The sequence below is a fragment of the Astyanax mexicanus genome, chromosome 8, assembly GCF_023375975.1.
Source record: "Astyanax mexicanus isolate ESR-SI-001 chromosome 8, AstMex3_surface, whole genome shotgun sequence".
In the NCBI taxonomy this organism is placed as follows: Eukaryota; Metazoa; Chordata; class Actinopteri; order Characiformes; family Acestrorhamphidae; genus Astyanax; species Astyanax mexicanus.
In genome coordinates, this window is record NC_064415.1 from 9,821,512 (window position 1) to 9,836,431 (window position 14,920).

The 14,920-nt window shown below is 34.9% G+C and overlaps 1 protein-coding gene across 1 annotated transcript; it reads left to right on the plus strand.

Annotated features, from left to right (window-relative positions):
• The first annotated feature begins 4,839 nt into the window (after positions 1-4,839).
• On the plus strand, positions 4,840-10,562 carry LOC111194333 (galactose-specific lectin nattectin-like). Its single transcript, XM_022678159.2, has 8 exons — positions 4,840-4,899; positions 4,992-5,096; positions 5,247-5,288; positions 5,412-5,438; positions 5,552-5,676; positions 7,245-7,379; positions 7,731-7,839; positions 10,437-10,562. Exons 2-8 carry the CDS (start codon positions 5,036-5,038, stop codon positions 10,517-10,519), a joined length of 582 nt encoding a protein of 193 aa, XP_022533880.2. The 5' UTR covers positions 4,840-4,899; positions 4,992-5,035; the 3' UTR covers positions 10,520-10,562.
• The last annotated feature ends 4,358 nt before the right edge of the window (positions 10,563-14,920 follow it).

Below are 14,920 nucleotides of genomic sequence, written 5' to 3' on the forward strand. Positions count from 1 at the left end.
AGTCCAAGACAATCATTACAGGGATCCTGTACATGAAATCCCTCATAGTTTTTCCCTTTTAAAGATCGCTGCTCTTGCTTGAAAGGTTGAGCCATGGGTTTGGAACTAGGACTAGACTAGGATAGTTAATCCCATTGAGGACTGCTGCCAGCAACCAGGTTAAGGAGCCTTAGAACTGGCACTGGCCTACTCAAAAAAGGAAAGCCCAGTTCTATGAATTTATACAGGGATTATTAATCTAGAGTCAGCACTAACTGTACATGAGGGACACTGATTTAGAAAAGGCCTGCTCAATGTGTTGTCTGATAAGCAGAATCAGCTGTTTAGACTGATGAGCACTTACCCCTGACTTAAGAGACTACCAGTCAATGGATGAGATAAAATTTAAATTGGTCCAAAACCTAACATTTCAACAACATTACTGTGTCTGTTAATATGTTCTTATGTGACATTTCTAAATAAGTGAATTCACTTAAGTCTCTAAACCACAGGTCGGGCGCCCCCTGCTGTTCGGTTTCAGAAAGCTGGGTAACCCCACCCATCCCCATAGGTTTAAATGGCAAAACAGAACAACTTTCAATCACGTTTTTTTCTAATATACTGTAATTGTACCTGCTTTATTTAAATGCAGCAGCTAGTGTAACCTCTGCTTATATTGTTAAATTTTTATTTCCCCACAGAATTCATATTTTAAAATGTTATTCAGATCTATTTAAAAAAGGTGTGGTTATTACCGTCAGCTCCGCTCTGCAGCCTGTGACCTCGAGGCAGCCCTCAGGGGGCGGGGTTATTTAAATGAGTAGGCTGTCTCTCCACAGTCTTTCTCCCTCCTCTGGTCTCTACTGCGCTCTACAGACTTGGCTTTTCAGGATCGCCAACATGGAGGAAGATTTTGGCTTCCTTTTTATTGAATGAATGGGAACGGAGACACGACGTCCATCTTTTTTTACAGTCTCTGGTTGAGACCCTTACTTATGTAACTAATGTATGTAATAATGTAGTTCTTTCTGAGAAAATGTCCAGGAGGGGATGTCTGTGACCTTGAAGTAATGAATGAGCAAATTAGACTACTAATATTACACTAAAGACTAAAAACTAAAAACTAGTGGCAGAGCAACAAAAGAGCAAAAAAAAAAATCATTTTTATCTTTATACTGTATTTTAAAGTAGAACTCTGTTGTAAAATGGACTTTTGTTGTAGTAAAACATGATAAAAAGTACCTACCTTTGATGAATAGCTTACCTCCGTTCTCCCACAGCGTTCTGAGATCCAGAAATCAGACTGGGTGACACAGGGCATTTTTTGCCCCAATAAATCACTTTTTCCACCGTTATCCAGCTCAAAGTAGCTCTATACCTCCGTTCTAGAATCCGGAGAGCCCTGACATTTTAAACAAGGCATTCATGACTTAAAAAGTGCACAAAAAGCTTATTAAAAACACTTTGCATCCGTGCCACTGACAATCTTACTTTCACAACATTATTAAATACTTAATAATATTATAATAATGCATTTAGTATAGAGTTATAGGATTGTTGAGCAGATAACCAGATGATGTGATCACGTTTTTGTCTCTCAGAAACTCAGAATTTAAGAATAACAAATCTAATATTTTGTATTAGGATTAGGATTGTGAGAGAGGCCATTCTAAATAACCGGACCTTCTAACCTCTACTGTAAATACACAGACATAGAGTAATAATTATATATTAGTTTTTCAGATAAAGGATGTGAGCACAAACAAAAAGATACGATCTACAAAGATTGTCATAAAGACATTTTAGCACATGCCTCTACCTTATACAAATACACACAGCAACTTAAGTAATATAATGCAGTGTATTATGTTTTTAACTTCAAATTACATTTTAAATTAAAATGACTAAACGTCAATTTCCTCAGCTTAAAAATGTATAATAGCTCCGAAATTTGATATTTTTTCTGTATCTTGTGCATATACAGCTCTGGAAAAAAATAAAAGACCACCAAAAATTATGAGTTTCCTTGATTTTACCAAATTGAAAACCTCTGGAATATAATCAAGAGGAAGATGGATGATCACAAGCCATCAAACCACCAAACTGAACTGTTTGAATTTTTGCACCAGGAGTAAAGGAATAAAGTTACCCAAAAGCAGTGTGTAAGACTGGTGGAGGAGAACATGAGGCCAAGATGCATGGAAATGGTGCATGATGTAATTAAAAAACAGTGTTATTACACCAAATATTGATTTCTGAAAACTTTATGAATATGAACTTGTTTTCTTTGCATTATTTGAGGTCTGAAAGCTCTGCATCTTTTTGTTATTTCAGCCATTTCTCATTAATAAATGCTCTAAATGAGAATAATTTTATTTGGAATTTGGGAGAAATATTGTCTGTAGTTTATAGAATAAAACAACAATGTTCATTTTACTCAAACATATACCTATAAATAGCAAAATCAGAGAAACTGATTCAGAAACTGAAGTGATCTCAGTTTTTTTCAGGGCTGTATATTGGTTTATAAGGAAACTACTTGATTTAATATTACACACTTTATCAAGTGTATATATGTTTGTGTGTTTGATAATATACATTTTTAAATATAAAAAAATAAATAAAATAATAATGTATTTAGTATAGAATTACAGGACTGTTGAGGGTTAACCGGATGATGTGATCACGTTTTTGTCTCTCAGAAACTCAGAATTTAAGAATAACAAATCTAATATTTTGTATTAGGATTAGGATTGTGAGAGAGGCCATTCTAAATAACCTGACCTTCTAACCTCTACTGTAAATACACAGACATAGAGTAATAATTATATATTAGTTTTTCAGATAAAGGATGTGAGCACAAACAAAAAGATATGATCTACAAAGATTGTCATAAAGACATTTTAGCACATGTCTCTGCAAATATACACAGCAACTTAAGTACAAACATCATCACATGCATCTGAAATAACCATCATTGACCTAAAATACCTGAAATACACTGCAGAATATGATGTACCACTTTAAAATAAGACTACCTTTATAAAGGGTTTATAAATGGTTTACAATTAGTTTATTAATGGTTACTAATTAGGTTGTAATTAATAATCAGTTATAACACATACATAGAAAGGGCAACAGTATAGATGGCTGTGGGTTCACTATTTGGCAAACAACAGATCATTGTTGCCCTTTCCACGTATGTGTTATAACTGATTATTAATGATCTTTAAGACATTTACAACCTAATTAGTAACCATTAATAAACTAATTGTAAACCATTTATAAACCCTTTATAAAGGTAGTCTTATTTTAACCCTTGTGTGGTGTTCATATTTGTGTTACTCGTTTACTTTGTTAGTTGTATTTAATTCAGCAAAATTAAGCAATTTTACATTAAAAGGCTTTACACATGCTTGCTTCACCTAAATTGCAAGCAATATAAACAGCTTACATGGTTAATATTTGCCCTTTACCTTTCTTATGTTACATTGCTTTCAAAAAGTGCTACTCTTTTTTTTATTAGTTTTTTAATAAAATGTAAAAGAAAATGAACTAAACTCAAGATATGAGTAGAAAATTTGTTTAGTTTCAAATTTACAAATGAAGCAATGTTTATTAGCCCTTGGTCAAACATACTGTATGTAATATAAATGTGTGTGTGTGGGGGGGGGGGGTGTACAGTGTGTGTTTATCGAAAATGTGTTTTGACATATGTTTCTTACAAAAAATGAGCCAATGCCAATGAGTTTGAGTTAGAAAAAATATTTTTTAGTATCATTTGATGAAAAATGAAAACGGGTCCCAAAAGACCCGAACACCACACAAGGGTTAAATGGTAACGATTTAATGATATGATGTATCATTGACCTAAAACATCTGAAATATAATGCACTATATGATGTTTTCAACTTCAAAATACATATTCAATTAAAATGACTAAAATAATTTTAAAATAATTTACTCAGCTTTAAAATGTATAAAAGCTCCAACATTTGACAGGATGTTTAGGAAATATTTTGTTCTGTACTTTGAGCATTTACAGCTCTGCAAGAAGTAAGAGACCACTTAAAATTATGAGTTTCTTTGATTTTACCAAATAAAAAAAACTCTGGAATATAACCAAGAGGAAGATGGACGATCCCAAGCCATCAAACAATAAGTATTCAAGCTGAACTGCCTGAATTTTTGCACCAGGAGTAAAGGCATATAGTTATCCAAAAGCAGTGTGTAAGACTGGTGGAGGAGAACATGCCCAGATGCATGGAATTGATGCATAATGTGAATATAAAACAATGTTATTGCACCAAATGTTGATTTCTGAACTTCTGAAAACTTAAACATATACCTATAAATAGCAAAATCAGAGAAACTGATTCAGAAACTGAAGTGGTCTCTGTATCGGATGCCTAATACATACTTTGGATTCTCTGACCGCAGAGCTTGGCTTTTCTAGAGGAGAAGCCCAGTGATGTCTGGAATAATGATAATGATAACTGCTAAAACTCTTGTCATTGAATGTAGTCAAATCCACACAGAAACCATGCTTCAAAATCTAAAAGAAAGCCTTTACTCTGGACAGCGCTGACAGTAACTCCAACAAAATCAGAATAAACTCTATTCAAAGGTCTTCATTTCAGAAGAAACGAAAAAAAAAAAAAAAAAACTAAATTTTTTCCACACGTGTCAATAAATCCAACCTATCGTGACAACAAGAAGAAGGTGACTGAAGGTTAAACAAACAATGAGCAATTGCCAAGAAAGATCATATTTCAGTTAAAGATGCTCACAAGATAAGACTATTTGGATCTGAGGGGGGTTGGGTGGGGGCCATTATTTTCTGAAGAGTATAAAACGACAGAATTTTCACTGCTGGTTCATCAAATCCCGTTGTCAAGCCACAATAGGAAGATCTTACAGGTATGAAAACTTGAACTTGAGCAATGTTTTACTTTAACTGTATTTATGCTGAATATGTAATATTTGTATTAATTCAACTTTGATTTTCACAGCTTTTAGAGCAATTCTCATCATCACCATCACTATCTTCATCATCATGGGTCGTTTTGCAGAACTGTCCCTGCTTTTTGTCTGTTTTGTTGCTTTTGCAGCTTCTGGTAAGAATTTTAAGAATCTCAATGCATCTCATCAAGAACTGTGTGAAAAATGTAGAAAAACATACCCTGTAGGACAGGTTAATTTTAACGTAAACCTGTATACTTGGCACGTGATTGAGGATGTGATTATTTTTTTCATCATTTTTTTAGAGAATCATCCAAAAGCAGATCTGGTGATAAAACCTGTAACAGGTAATGATGGCAGTTCAGCTCCTCATAATATTTTTCCCGTAGTAAAGCCATTATTAGTGTAGGACTAATAATGTATCTTATATATTACCACTTATATAATAACTTATCTGTTTGCACTTCTAGAGGATGACCTGAATGCCCTAGTTAAAGGTAAGGAACTGATATAGCTTTCAGCTGTGATTTTTTTTACTTATCATCATTCATCTACTAATCATTAACCATTTAATAATTTCTATTAATTTTTTGTTTTGTGTTGTGAACAGATCAAATCAAAAACAAAGTGAAGAGGGCTGCTACATGTGATTCTAACTGTCCGTTTGGCTGGGTGAAATATGGAGATCGGTGCTTCACCTACGTTTCTCAATATAGGGACTGGACCAGTGCTGAGGTATGTCTGACCTGTTAAGTTGATCTGAATTACGTCATTTAGAGGCTCCTTACTTTTTGAAGTGTGAAGGTTGTGATGTCATTTATGTTAAAGTTTAATGTCTTAAAGAATGCCTCAATGCTTTGGGTTATCTAGCGTGACCATATTTTTATTTGGGTAAACCAGGACACCTGGCTAAATGACGTCAACACCTAATTTGCATAATACATTTTTTGAAGCTGTAAAGGATTAAGGTTGTGGGAGTGGGAAAAAAGTGAGTAAAAAACACCCTAAATATGTTAGAAATTATACAAATGAACAACTTCTGTTGCTTTTTAAATAGGTCATCACTTTTTTTACAATAACTTTATTTTTACGTGAATATGTGTACATAAATGAGGTTTTTGCCATGTTCTTAAATGTTATTATAAGAGCAGCAGTTAGACTGAACTGTTATTCCACATTTGTTTTAGGGTTTTAGTTTGTTTTATTTATTTTTTTTACGTTTTCTTAAGTTTTCTTTATTTTTAAACCTATCATAGACAAATTGTTCAATGGTTCAATAGATATTGAGACACTGTGGACGAGGTGAGTGATAGGCTGTGTGGTGAATGGGGGGTGGGGGGTGCAAGCTGTTTCTCCGGAGAGGAAATTTATGTGGAGTTTTGATTTGGCGCCCCCTCTAGGCTGCATACCCCCCAGAGCCCCCAGAAGAGGGCTGCTCTCACTAACGCGACTCAGGGATTATGTCACACGCAGCACTGTGCGCAGTGCCCTAGTGCCTGTAAATTTAATGGTCCAATGAAGGTCATTTAAAAAAACAGGACATTTTCCAGGACATCACTTTTTGAAAAAAATCCGGGACGCCCGGGACAGGACGTGAAATAAGGACATGTCCCGGGAAATACGGACGTTTGGTCACCCTAGGTTATCCCAAGATGAATAGGTGACATTTGTTTAACATTTGAACAGCTTAAAGGTCTCATTCCATCATTTTTAACTTCATTTTAAACAGTCTAGTTGTGGTCTCTAGTATGGATGAATGCCATGTGAACCGTTTTTTGTGTAAAAGGTGCCCCGGTGTTTCTATTTAGCCTTGCTTTAGATCACTGAATTAGAGGTCTCTGAAGAAAAACAGGTTTTTCGCTCTTGCTCATGAATATTTATATATGCAAACATATCGTCACTGATTGGCTAAACAGCACTGAAGCAGAGAACGTCTACCTGCCTTTCGTCCCCAATCAAACCCCTCCAACCACAGTCAATTATTACAGCTCTAAAACTTAAAGGACAAAATGTTTTCAGAGATACAGCCTTAGTTATAAAGATACAGTACTGAGTGCTAGATGAAGTTAACCCCTAAACTTCACTTAACGTCAGCCTTTCAGTGAGGCGAGAGACAGAGGACAGAGACTGCCTGTCGTGCCGCCGCTCTCTGAACATTTCCTTTAACACTAAAAGGAAACATACTTTTAAAAAGGAACATTTGATATTTAACCACTGACCCAACAAATTATTCAACTACATTGATATTGACCCAAAGAAAAGATGCATTAGAACCTCACATGTCACTGTTGCTCTCTTTCTAGGCCTACTGTGTTTCTCAGGGTGCTAATCTGGCCTCCATACACACTGAACTCGAAAACATGTTTGTGAAGGCTCTTGTCCGAGCTTACGACCCCATCGGGAACCCTACATGGATCGGTCTGTCCGCCTGCCAGAAGGTAAGAAACAGGATGCAGTACTGCAGGGGAGATTCTCATTAATATAGAAGCAAACAGCAATAGTCATAATCATTTTTATAATTAAAAAAATAATAATAATGGGTTTACTAGCTACTGGCAATGATATTTGTGTTAATCTGAACCTGTAAAAGATGGTAATCTAAACAAGTAAACTTGGAATAACCACTGAATAAAATAAAATGCTTAATCTTGAAATTCATTCCTTTTGCGTCTTTTGTTTATTTAGTTACATTACATTTAGTTTGTTTATTAAAGTAACATTTTGACCAAGCTGCCCAAACATTTGCTGTCCACTCTATTGGCCTCTATTTTGTTCTTATTCCTTTTCAGCCGTACACCTGGTTCTGGTCTGATGGGACAAAGTACGACTACAGCAAATGGAATTCAAATGAGCCCAACCGCTTCAATGACGAATGCTGTGTGCAGATCAACTGGCTTGGTAAGCTTCAGCTCAAAGCCAACATACAGTCATATGAAAAAGTTTGGGCACCCCTATTAATCTTAATCATTTTTAGTTGTAAATATTTGGGTGTTTGCAACAGCCATTTCAGTTTGATATATCTAATAACTGATGGACACAGTAATATTTCAGGATTGAAATGAGGTTTATTGTACTAACAGAAAATGTGCAATATGCATTAAACCAAAATTTGACCGGTGCGAAAGTATGGGCACCCTTATCATTTTATTGATTTGAATGGCTGTTGCAAACACCCAAATATTTAGAACTAAAAATGATTAAGATTAATAGGGGTGCCCATTTTTTTCATATGACTGTATGTTTGTATTCAGATATCTGCTGCTAATAGGAGGGGTATACATCACTAGCAGGGCCACAGTCTAACACAGTTTGTCCATTTCTTTTCTCAAATACATCTTGATAACACATTGCTAATTACTGGTTTTAATAAATCACTTGAGTTGCTATCACACTGCTGTGCCTTTTGACCTTCAAAATGAGAAAAAAAATACTTGGTTGAACACTTTTCATGTTTATAAGACTATTTACCAGACCACACATAAATCATATTTTTCAGCTTAATCCTTACCTCAGCTAAGTGTGGAGACAATATGAGAAATATTAAGAATATAAATTGAAATCAATCAATTTAATTGGAAATAAAACAGTGTTAAAGTTGTGATGTCACTGCTGTCAAAGGTAACTTTTTAAAGGAGAACTCCTGTGCAAAATGGACTTGGGTTGTAGTGAAACATAATAATGAGTACAAACCATTGTTGAATATCTCACCTCTGTTCTCCCCCAGCATTATGAAATACAGCGCTTTTAGTCGATGCTCACAACAAGCCACAATGATGATGATAGGGGCATAGAGTTGCCTATGCAAAAAAATGGCTAATATGTACACCACTAACAAGTTAAAGATAGCTCCAGATTTCACTGGTAGAATTCTGGAGGTACTGACATTTAACCCTTGTGTGGTGTTCGGGTCTGTGGGACCCGTTTTCATTTTTCATCAAATGATACTAAAAAAATATTTTTTCTAACTCAAACTCATTGGCATTGGCTCATTTTTTGTGAAAAACATATATCAAAACACATTTTCGATAAACACACACTGTACACCCAATCCCCCCCACCCCCCAACCATTTATATTACATACAGTATGTCAGGGTACCCAGGCAGGGAGACGAGGACACAAGTGCAGGTAGGGTGAAATACATAAATAATTTATTAAATAAATAACAAAGAAACACGAAGAAACAAGTAAACACGTAACAAAGATAATAAACCAAAATAAACGAGGGAGACTAGAGAACATAAACAAACAAGAGATAATAATAATAAACAAACAGGGAATAACAACAAGGAACTAAACTCGATAAATAATAACTAACAAACAAACCGTGAGTAAATAAACAAAGAAGCAAGCGAGAGACTTAATAAATACAAAACAAAACTGGGCAGGGATAAATACACAAATAACCAAATACCAAAACAAATCAGAGAACCTAAACTAAACCAACTAGAGAATAAAATAATAAACAGAATATATACAAGAGAAGGACTAGAAATAAACAAGGAAATAAACAAGAAGCTAAACTAGACAAGGGAAAACTAAACTAAGCAGGGCAAGGGAGGAAAAACAATGGATAAAAACAGGAAACTAGAAATAAACAGAAAAACACAGAATAAGGAGCAAGGGAAACAAACTAGGAATAAAACACAGAACTAGGGCTTTAGCAACACAGAAACGCAGAGAGACAGACAACAGAGGAAGGTGCAAAGACCGACGGAGACAGAGTGGCAGAGGAGGGCTATTTAAAGAAACAGGAAACGCACTATAATAGGAAACACCTGGGAAAGGGGCGGAGCTACAAATGAGACAAGTGGTGGAAAGGTACTGAGACGGGAGACACAGGGGAGCATAGGTCACGTGGGGAAGACACACAGAGACATGAGACGAGACCAGGATGTGACACAGTATGTTTAGCCAAGGGCTAATAAACATTGCTTCATTTGTAAATTTGAAACTAAACAAATTTTCTACTCATATCTTGAGTTTAATTCATTTTCTTTTACATTTTATTAAAAAACTAATAAAAAAAAGAGTAGCACTTTTTGAAAGAAATGTAACATAAGAAAGGTAAAGAGCAAATATTAACCATGTAAGCTGTTTATATTGTTTGCAATTTAGGTGAAGCAAGCATGTGTAAAGCATTTTAATGTAAAATTGCTTAATTTTGCTGAATTAAATACAAGTAACAAAGTAAACGAGTAATAAAAATATGAACACCACACAAGGGTTAATATAAGGCCCTGAGAACTTTAAAAGTGTACAGAAAGAATTTGAAACCATGTATCATTTTGCTTCCACTTTACAATTATTTGCTATTTTGTGTTGGTCTATCACTTAAAATCTCGATAAAACACATTTAAGTTTCTGGCTGTAAGGTGACAAAATGTTAAATATTTCTCCAAGCCACTACACATTGATATTGACCCACCTGTGATAAAATGAAGCACCTCAGTGTATAGTGGAGTTTGTTTCAAAGCCTGTGTTTCTTCTTTACAGATGTGCATACAAGAAACAAGGAGTGGAATGATAACCTCTGTTCAGGTGCGCTTGCTTCTGTCTGTGTGAAGAGGCTCGCCTGAACGCTGACAGCCAAGTAACACATTCCCCTGACTGATACTGTTAAGATTGCATTCTGTTTGGTCCAAATAAGATCTACAACTTTCTTTTTCTTTCTTTTATCTTTTATATTTAAGATTGTCTGTTGATTTATAATGAATTAAATATATATTCAGGGGAATTTAGAGTTTAATCAGGGGATGTAACCGCTACCACGCAAGGCCTCTGTAGACTGATAGAGTCTGCAAGATGTGTAAGCTTAGCATTTACTGTATGTAATTTTATATAAATGCAGATTGAAGTGGGAAAACACTTTCTGAGAGAGCAGTTAGATCAGGGGTCTCCAACCCTGTTCCTGGAAAGCTATACCTTACAGCAGACTTTAGCTCCACCCACTCATTATTCCCATTATTCCACTCATTATTTACACAAACTTTTCAGAAAAATGGCAGATATATGCACATTAAAAATATAAAGTGAACAATTTAATTGAACACTCGATTTGATTAGGAAATTTGAGCCACTTTCACCTACAGTCTCATTAGCCTTAGTTATAGGATAGAGGTGTTAGCTCTCTAGGAACAAGAGCAAGGTTGGTAATTCCTGTGGTGGAAGGGTCAGAAATTGTATTCTTGGTATTCTTAGGACTCCAAAATGGACAAAATCGGTAAAAGTTTTCCTGGAGATTGAACACACCACAGATGATTAGCAAACCAAGGCATTGATTCAACAGATAACAAGGGGTTGACAAATAGCAAGCGAAGAGTTGAATTTGTTGGTTATTGTGTGGTCTGACTAAGGCCATAAGGTTAAACATCGAGAGAAAAATAAGAGTTTATTTTAAACCAATCAATTATTTTAATCAATGTCTCTAATGGTTTCTTGTAATTTTGTTTTCCATCCTTTTGTGATTTTCTTCCTTTCTGTATCGAGAAAACTGTTTAAACTGTTTCTTGCCTGAATACTCTTTCAATAAATCTGTCAAAAGCAATTCTGGACTGATTTTTTTTTTTACAATAAGCTGCAGGATAACAATTATAAATGATTTATTTTTTAATGAGTTCAAGACAGATTTAATACAGCAGGATAACACTTATAAACACAAAAGACTCAGCACATATACAGTAAATATGTAGATATTGTACTGACATTCAAATTATCTTGCATCCACTCGTCAGCAGGACTGGTCTAGTCTCAGATCTACAGCAGAGCTGCTTAAATGATCTACAGTTCTTCACTGGGGGGCGTGGCCTGGGGCATGGGGGTGTGGTCACTGTGGCCTGGCAGAAAGGAAGGAAGGAGGGAAGGAAGGAGAGAAAGAGAGACAAATACAAAGATCTAATGAACTTAGGAACGTACCTTTATTGACATAAATACAATAAATAAAGTAAAATTGTTGCTTTGAAGAATAATCATATTGATATAAACCATATAAAACAGAGAAAATAAATAATAAAATTCTGGTTCATTTTTAATGTCAGAAAGAAAAGATAAACTAGGCAAAAAAAATAAATAAACAGAATAAATCAGTCCGCCAGTTGTAATTACCTTTTGTCGCGTATCTTGTGCACTGCCCTGCTTGTTCACGCTGTGAAGGTACACCAGAAGCTCATTTAAGAGACCAGCAATGTTATTTTATTCTTTATTCTGTTTATTGTTGAGTGTGTGTGCGTGTGTGTGTGTATGTGTTTAACAAGCGGGGAATACAAGCGCTTGGAGCACCTACAGGAATGGATTCTGATGATTGACTGTTGTCAGGGTTTTAATCAGTCAGTGGAGCACCTTTTTCAGTTTTTCCCGACCAAAATAGAAATTACACAAGAAATTTACCTGAACACACTTCATGTTTTCAGGTGATAGAGTGAAGGATTTGGACTTTCCTTCAGTTTTTCTTGACTATATGGAAATATATTTTATACTATTTAAAAAGAGCTTTCGAACTTCTATTTCAGGTACATTAAATATATGAAGTTGAGTATTTTGAGTTATATTGTGTATATTGTATTTGAAATATATGAAGTTGAGTATTTGAAGTTATATTATGTATCTTGGATTTGAAATATATGAATTTGAGTATTTGAAGTCATATTGTGTATCTTGCATTTGAAATATATGAAGATAAGTATTTGGAATTATATTGTGTATTGAGTATTTAAAATATATGTATTTGAAAGTGTTTTTCAACTACTTTCACCTAAATGAAGTGAAACATGTAAAAATCTTTATGAATGGAGGCATTTGGCACACTCCTCCAAGTCCTTTATCATAGATAGAGTGAGTTAATTTTGTTACTGCTAAATCAAAATCTGTCTATTTTTTATTGGAAAAGAAAAAAAGCAAACATGAATAACTAAAAACAATACAGAATCAAATATTAATTGTCCCCAATGATGGGTTGGGGAGGTCAAGACTATTAACCCAAAATTAAAACAATACAGCAATCAAATTTACACTTGTATATAAGTCTAAACAATTCTCTAAAGTATATGGACTACATATAAATTATTAATTAAGAATTGTTTTAAATCCTGAAAAAATGCTTAGCATGAATGCTATTGTGTGACAGGAGCCAGTTAGCAAAATAAAATAATTCTAAATATCTGAATCATAGGACTGCACAGAAGCAGCCTTTAGTCAATATCTCCCCTATCTCAGGAATATTAAATTACTTCACTCAATGTTTGCCTTTGATAAGAGTCCTCTATTACTTCTATGGCTTTAACTGAATAAATATTAATTTAAGCCATGTCTGGCAGGGATGGCAGGTTTAGTGCTTTGCAGGTTTTAGTTATTCAAATATATAACTGAATTTTGCTTCTCTGTTGCAATTACAGTATATTACATTTCACTTCATTACATTACATTTATCAGACCCTTTAATCCAAAGCTGCTTATAAATAAGGATGCAAATTAACAATAGAGAACATAGATGTTCAAAGCAAAACATTATTTGACAAGGCCTAAAAGAGGAGTTTATAGTGGGATAGAGGAGGAAAGTAGGGGAGGAAGGAAATGAGGTTAGAAGTACAGGGGTTGGACAATGAAACTGAAACACCTGGTTTTAGACCACAATAATTTATTGTGGTGACAGACAGTTCTGGTGGAAACAGGAGAGTTGAGGTGCACATTGAATTCTGCCGTGATTTGATCAGCCGTGGTTTTAAGTTTTTTGGATACAATCCGGGTTAGCACCCGAACATCCCTTTCAGACAGCTTTCTCTTACAGCTTCCACAGTTAATCCTGTTGGATGTGGTTGGTCCTTCTTGGTGGTATGCTGACATTACCCTGGATACCGTGGCTCTTGATACATCACAAAGACTTGCTGTCTTGGTCACAGTTGCACCAGCAAGACGTGCACCAACAATTTATCCTCCTTTGAACCCATATGTCACCCATAATGTTGTGTGCATTGCAATATTTTGAGCAGAACTGCGTTCTTACCCTGCTAATTGAACCTTCATACTCTGCTCTTACTGGTGCAATGTGCAATTAATGAAGATTGACCACCAGGCTGCTCCAATTTAGCCATGAAACCTCCCACACTAAAATGACAGGTGTTTCAGTTTCATTGTCCAACCCCTATAGTTAGTTTGTTAGAGGTGTTAGGAGAGTAAGTATTCTTTGAGGAGCTCTGCCTTTAGGAGCTTCTTAAAGGTAGTGAGAGACTCTCCTGCCCTGGTATCAGTAGGTAGGTTGTGCTACCATTGGGGAAATAATTAGGAACCCCAGTGGATAGCGAGTGAGCATGAATTGCCTTGATCAAAACTGGCCAAAAAATGTCTGAAAAAGAGAAAAAAAGAGGTCTGATGAAGCCTGAGTTTTCCTGTGTGCCCTGTGAGAATGCCTGGTGTTATTTATGCAGAAAATATATATAATAAATACCCTGTTAATCCAGAATAAAGACGTTTCAGTCCAATCTCTTCCTTAACAATTAACTGCCATTGTTACAAAATTACATGCAGTTATATTTTAGTATATTGCAGTTCAATGCTGTTTCTATTAAGTTATCTTGCAAAGAAACTGCAATCTTTGACTGCCTATAAACATACCGAACAAAAAAAAGTACAACTTGGGAGTCACAAGGGATAAAACCAAAATGATAAATAAATTAGATCAGGTCAAAACAACAGTAAATTTGTAGGGTCTGCCATGAGATATATCCAAAATGGTATTGATTTAGCAAAAATACAGAATAATAATCTGTAAAAAAAAAAGAATAGCGATCCTATGGGGATGAAAACGAACAAATACAAGACAAGGCAAGGCATGTTTATATATATATATATATATATATATATATATATAGCACAACAGTCATTCAAAATGCTTTATAAATTAGAAAAAAACAAAGAGAAGTTAAAAAAACAAAAATGGAAATAAAAAAAAGAATAAATAAAAAAAGAATAAGCATGAATAAAACAGG